Source organism: Telopea speciosissima, chromosome 8, assembly GCF_018873765.1.
Source record: "Telopea speciosissima isolate NSW1024214 ecotype Mountain lineage chromosome 8, Tspe_v1, whole genome shotgun sequence".
Taxonomy (NCBI): Eukaryota; Viridiplantae; Streptophyta; class Magnoliopsida; order Proteales; family Proteaceae; genus Telopea; species Telopea speciosissima.
In genome coordinates, this window is record NC_057923.1 from 12,640,205 (window position 1) to 12,646,696 (window position 6,492).

Here is a 6,492-nt window from a genome sequence, read left to right on the forward strand (position 1 = left end):
ATGATTCATTACTAGTAAAGTAATGGGTCTTCATAAATCAGAAAATTCAAAAGAATAGCATGGAAAAGAATGTAAACTTAGAATAATGTGTTTGGTGTTGCAACTTAATTGTGTTGCCTTTGGTTTCGCCGCTCCTTGGTCAGGACTCAGCATTATAAAATTTTGGTCAAAATGAAAAATTGTCCTTAGTCATTTTTCAAATAAATGAATGTTTGAATGATACCTCTATAGGTTTATTTAGAATTCAACACTTTTATTTAATTGTTCATTGTCTTAATCTTAAAAATTGTTTAAGATTCGTGTATAAAAATCTTTTTGAAAATCACTATCAAGACGATATTATCAAACACATTTTTCAAATTCCTTGACAACTTAAAAGCTTTTGAAAGACAAGCCGCGCCGTGGGAGAGGAGGGATGCTGTTGCAGCCGGGGGAGGGGGTTGGGGGAATTTCCTAGAGAGGGAGAGAGAGAAGGAGAAGGGCGGGGCCACAAGACAGGGACACTAGAGTAGTTTGGAGGGGTCAGGGGTGGGGTTGTAAGGGGAGGGGGAGAGGGAGGAAAAGCGGGAAGAGGCGGGGCCGTGGACAATGTTTTTGCAACAGGAGGCTGGAGGGAGACGAAGGGCAGGCAGGGACTTCAAGAGAGGGAGGGAGAGTGGTAGATGGAGGTAGGGATGTAAATGGATATTCGTAAATCCGTATTCGATCCGTGTTCGTATCCGTTTAGGAGAATCCGAATCCGTCCGAAACTAATCGGATACGAATATGATAATCCTCCTATCCGACCGATTATTATCCGATTCGTTTAACAGTTTGACGGTAATAAAATATCTGAAATATAACTCTGTGTTTGTCTATCCTTTTAAGTTACCTCATTGGATTTTGTTATCTTATTTTTATAAATTTATAAGTTAAGATAATGTGATTCTTTTTCTAGATTTGCTATTGGTTTATATATATTGTTTTATGCAATGTGATACATGGAATTACGTATCTATTAAAAAATCAAAAGTAAAAAATGTAAGAGAATAAATGACTAAGAAGAGTAAAAGAAAGGGTAATTACTGAACTCTTAAGTCTCAATCCTAACCCTCATCATAAAAACGGAAAATATGTCAACGGATAGTTGAAAAATCGTATTCAATCCGTATTCATATCCATTTAGGAGAACCTATATTCAAAAAATCACTATCCGAAAATTATCCGAATCGGTCCGAAAATCGATAGGATATTATCCGAATCCGTCTGAATATAATCGGATACTAATATGATAATGTCACTATCCGACCGAATTCGATCCGTCTACATCCCTAGATGGAGGGACAGGGGTTGTGTTGCTGTGGAGGTAGCCAGCAATAGACAAGACTGATTTTTTTTTTAAAATCAATCCACAATAGATACAAAAGTGGGCTAATTTAGGTTGTTCTAGATTGGAATCGGCTGGGACCGATCTGGATCCCGATCCTGGGTTTTTAAACCCTAACTTAAACTCCCCTACCCTAGACTTCTTTTTTGATTCCTCTATGAAAATTAACTTCCATCTTTCTCCCTTGCCAATTCAAAATCTCAAGATTACCCATATCCTGTCCTCTCTTCCTCTCCTGCAGCGCCCCAGCAGTGCACCTCCGCCCTCACCCTCCCTTTGTGTCCCTGCAGCTCCCCACCCCCATCCTGACAACCCCTACCCCATTCTAGCCAGTTGAGCAAACCAAAGCCAGTCTCTCTATAACCACCGTCACGATTTATTAAAACCATTATAAGTTGTCTTCCAAATGAGCTAGATCGTGTTAAGGAAGTCCCTGAAAATTTTATGATGACAGGAGATTTTGTGCTGAAATTATCAGTCTCACATGAGCTAGATCGTGTTAAGTATAAGATGCCAACATACCCCATCAACATATAAATCTTTCACAAAATTTAAACAACTAAACTATAGAAGAAGTAATTTAAAACAAAGGCCAAATGTTCTCTGTGTCGGTGGCACAGGCTGCCCCCAAACATATGGGGGTAGGCAAAATGGCCACCTTGCCCCCCAAATGGCAGGCCCATGTGGCTGAGCGTAAGCTGTGCTGCGACACGAAGAACATCAGTCCTAAAACAAATATGGATAACCCTACTGAGGATTTAGATGTTTGGATAATACTTTTGAGGTTCATACTTGGATGCAGAAGTTTAGTCTTCTCCACCAATCATTCGGAATTAAAACAAAAAGGCTCAGTAGCGTGAACCCATTTTCTATTAAATTAGTTTCCTCGATCACAATTTATACATTTAATAAGAGAGACCTATAATTTAAACACCCTTTAAACAATCAATAATATAATAACAGTGTAATACTGGGTTTCTGATTTTATAGCTCCTTAATGTTCTCAAATTCCCTACTACCCAACATAAATACCTTATACTTATGTTGCGAAGTTTATTGTAAAGAGAGAACATGTTTGACATAGAAAATGAGATCCAGGTTCTCTTTGCTCATGGTGAAAACAAAAAAAATCTCATCATTCATTAGATCTGACCCTCTAATTGAGCTGGAAAAATATTTTCAGTTCCTACAATACAATCAATAACTATTGCAACCTTGTTGGGGATGTGGGTTCAAAACTTGGAAACAACCACTCTTGTGAAGAAGGGGTAAGATTGCGTACATTTACCTCTCCCAGACCCTACAGTAGCGAGAGCATTGTGCACTACGACGCTATATTTTACAATATAATCAAATACTATTCCAGAATCCAATCACAAGATCAAATCACATCTCAAGGAGAGAATCTCTTCATCCATGATGATTTGATGTTATAATTGAATTGGGTTCATCATTAACTCCCACCCTGTAGTTCATGGTCCGAAAATACCCTTTCTCAAGTCCAATCCGAGGGACACATTGAGTAGATGAAAAGATTCTCTATTCACAATGGGTAGAGAGACAAAGTAGGTCCAAGAAAATGACAAAACATGACAATCTGGTTTCAAAACAGTAAACATATAAGCTCCAGTATTGCAATTATACATGCCACTGAATTAGTATCTCTTACCCATCATCAGCATAGTCTTTGTTCTCATGGTAGTTCATCTATGCTTTATACATGAGAAAGCTTCAAAAATCTCAAATTTCTTCCAACAGAGGTAATGTTATAAACCAAGAAAGAGAAATATAGCCTTACTCATCCTCAACCACCACACTGATTTCACCTTTTTCAAGCATATCATAGAACTCCTTTGTTCTCCTCTGGACGTTCCAGTGGTACATCTTCCACAATCCCCCTGCCATAAGGCCAAGAGTCAGCCCATAGAAGATCTCCTTCATCACACTTGGACCCCGATAAACCGCATGACCAATCTTTTGGGTAGCAGCCATGTTTAATTCGTTCTGCTCACAACGATAATTCAGCTATTAAGGTGAACCATTATGTCGAATCATAATCAAAAATTTGTGGTAAGATAATATAATGCAAAGTTGCATGGCACTTATTGAGGGCAGAGGAAGAATATTATTACAAATGCCACACTACAGCAAAAAATAATAGCAATCAGCAGATTTTACTTCTTTGGATTGGCAAGGATATCTCCTAGTTGAGTACCCGTGAGTTTTCGTAAAATTTCTACACATAATCCAATTTGATTTCTTTAACGAATGCTTCCTGAGAGTAAGTATTCTACAGGGATCTGCAGCAAATGGTTCAAAATTACCTCACAGGTGCACAGTACTAATTCCACATTACACAAGTTGAGTATTTAACAGGTCTATCACATTTGTGGAACCCAAATACATGCTTGACCCAACATGCACAGGACTGGACTAATAGTGTTTATGCCAAGAAGAACTGATCATGATCATACATTACAATAAATCACTTGGGAAACTCTTCATTTAACTTTACAAAATGGCTTCATAATGCAGCACCCCATTGACAAGATATGATAGAATCAAACTGAAATTAAGAATCATGGTTCAGTTCAAAACTATCTCACAACAACGGAAGAACAATTCTCAGGGTCCCCATGCATGAAAGTCCTAATATATTATAAATGCTGAAACAACTCCCAGCCTCTTGTTCATTAAGTCTTCATAAAACATAACCTTCTGTTCACAAAGCTTCATGAAGGAGATTGAATTTAAGTCGAAACAATTACTCCCCCCCCCCCCCCCCAAACACGTTAAATCATGCCCTTTAACCTATCCCATACTAGGATGTCCAATCTAGCGCCCATACACTAGATTGGGCTCCATTAGGCAGCGGGCCTTTTCTGTGACTCGAACCCGTGATATGGTGATTGCCTCTAATACCAGATGTTAGTTATTTGACCGATACGCCAGAGCTGATGGAACACATTAAATCAAGTACTTTAACCTATCCCATATTAGGCTAGCTGGTCCAATCCAACGCCCATACACTAGATAGGGCACCATTAGGCACATAACACAGACCTATCAAACTCTGAGACGAGTCAATCCTAATACCGCAACTGGAATCTGTCTTTAGTTTTTGACAACACCAGATCTTCGACTAAAACTAAATTGAATACATACCGTAAAAGTATTGTGTCAAGGGACGTCTTCATCCCTTGTTAGAATTGTTATTGCAGAAACCCTGAAGAGTAGTTCAAGACAAAAAGCGACCAGACAACTCAAGCTAAACAACAGCAGTTAATGAGGATATTTCACTACATTGCTTAACTTTAAACCCTCAATTTGGGCATTCAACTTTTCGATTAAAACGTCTTAGTTTTACTTCAATCCACACACAAAAAAAATTTTAAATAAAATTGCTTCATCCGGTGTATGAATTTCCAGTAAACACTAAAAAAAAATCTGGAAGAAACAAAAGCAAACAACGAGGTGAAATATGAATCAGATTCAAGTAGGATTCCATAAGACAGAACTGAAGAACATTAAGCATAATAGTACAAAACAAAAAATTGGTCAATCACCGTACCTGTTAGGTCTTCTTGATTCCCCCCCAAGTTACCGAAGAAGTGTTTTATTGTAGGGTTTGAAAGCAGTCTATATAAACGAAAGATGTGAGACTAGAAAGATCGAGAAAATGAGACTTAGCGGTAAAATGAAGTCAAGACGGGTGGGCAGTTATTCCAGGCTTCCACCTGTCTATGACATTCTGTCACCATATTAGGCTGTGGACTGTGGTCCAATCTAAAAGCGTAAAACGTGTCGTCTGACGAACCAAATTGAACAAAATTCTTATCGATTTGTTTCTGAATTGGGGTTTTATGAAACCGATAGAAATCGAAACTAAACCAGATCGATCAAATGCATTGACCAAAGCCGAAAAGTAGATTGAATCAAATAAAAAACCAAGACCGCATCAATAGAACCAGATTAAAAACGAAAGGGTAAATTACATGTTACCTCCTGGTTTTCAAACGAAACTCAGATCTTCCTCTGGTTTTTTAAAAAACTCAAATCATCTTTTTTACAGTTACGGTGTTAGTCTATTGTTAGTTATTGGTGTGAAAAGACTATTTTACCTTTATACTAAAACATTAGAATTAAATTTATAATACGATGCTTTCTTCATCTTCAACATTGGTCAAGGGTAATTTAGGGATTTAAACTTATTTAACTAGCTGACATCATCACTTAACAGCATAAAACTAACGGTAGGGACTAATTTGTCATATTGGGGTCTTAACGAGAGGGTGATTTGAGTTTTTTCAAAAACCAGCAGGTGATCTGAGTTTTGTTTGAAAATCAAGGGGTGTACGTGTAAATCCAAAACCAATAACTAGGGGCCTTATGTGTAAACTAGGGGGTGGTTTGAGTTTCCCATTAATGGCCTTATGTGTACATGTAAATCCGAAACCAAATGTGAACCTAACCGAATCTTATAGTCTGCCGATTACAAAACACTACTAAAAAAACATTGATAAGAAACAAGATCCAATCCAACCAAAATCAAAAACTTCTATAATGATTTGATTGCGGTCTAACAATGAAATGAAACCAATCAACTCAATCGAACCGACCGATTGACACCCTGCACATGGAAAATAAATTTCTTGGATCCACGACATAAAAATAATAATTACAAGATAAATATATTTAAAATTTGTTTTCCATCCACAAATATATACTTTGAAAAAATTTACCAAATCCCCATGTTAGTGTTCGTCCTGCCTAACAAGAAAATAGAATTAAACTACCCCAAGAGTTCAAACCACCTTGGGGCCTATCCCCATCCCCTAATTCCCCCCCCCCCGCTCCTCTATTATACAAGCTCTATATCCAAAAAAATAAAAAATAAAATTAAACTTCCTAAAATAGCCTTTGACATCATTTTTTTTCATAATTTAATAAGCCTAAAGATAAGACTAATCAACTTAATCGATAAACTCATATCACTTGCAAAATTCCCTCTTCTTCCCCTCTTCGTTCCCTCCTATCCACTTATAGTCATTGTCACCATCATCGTCAAAGCTTAAACAAAAGTTAGAATTGAAAAAATTCAAGATCTAACATTCGATAAGACTTAA

At 37.4% G+C, this 6,492-nt stretch overlaps 1 protein-coding gene across 2 annotated transcripts; it reads right to left on the bottom strand.

The window, feature by feature from the left end:
• Positions 1–3,086: 3,086 nt before the first annotated feature.
• Positions 3,087–4,992, bottom strand: LOC122671843 (putative cytochrome c oxidase subunit 5C-4). 2 transcript variants are annotated; one of them, XM_043869291.1, is made up of 3 exons: positions 4,556–4,566; positions 4,316–4,320; positions 3,087–3,370 (listed from the first exon to the last, which is right to left on the bottom strand). In XM_043869291.1, exon 3 carries the CDS (start codon positions 3,356–3,358, stop codon positions 3,161–3,163), a length of 198 nt encoding a protein of 65 aa, XP_043725226.1. In that variant the 5' UTR covers positions 3,359–3,370; positions 4,316–4,320; positions 4,556–4,566; the 3' UTR covers positions 3,087–3,160. The 2 variants fall into 2 exon arrangements, with proteins under 2 accessions (XP_043725226.1, XP_043725225.1); XM_043869290.1 differs by lacking the exons at positions 4,316–4,320; positions 4,556–4,566 and adding an exon at positions 4,938–4,992.
• Positions 4,993–6,492: the final 1,500 nt, after the last annotated feature.

What these genes read in the sequence shown, in the direction of transcription:
- LOC122671843 (XM_043869290.1), bottom strand. Translation starts at nt 3,358, where the DNA reads ATGGCTGCTACCCAAAAGATTGGTCATGCGGTTTATCGGGGTCCAAGT.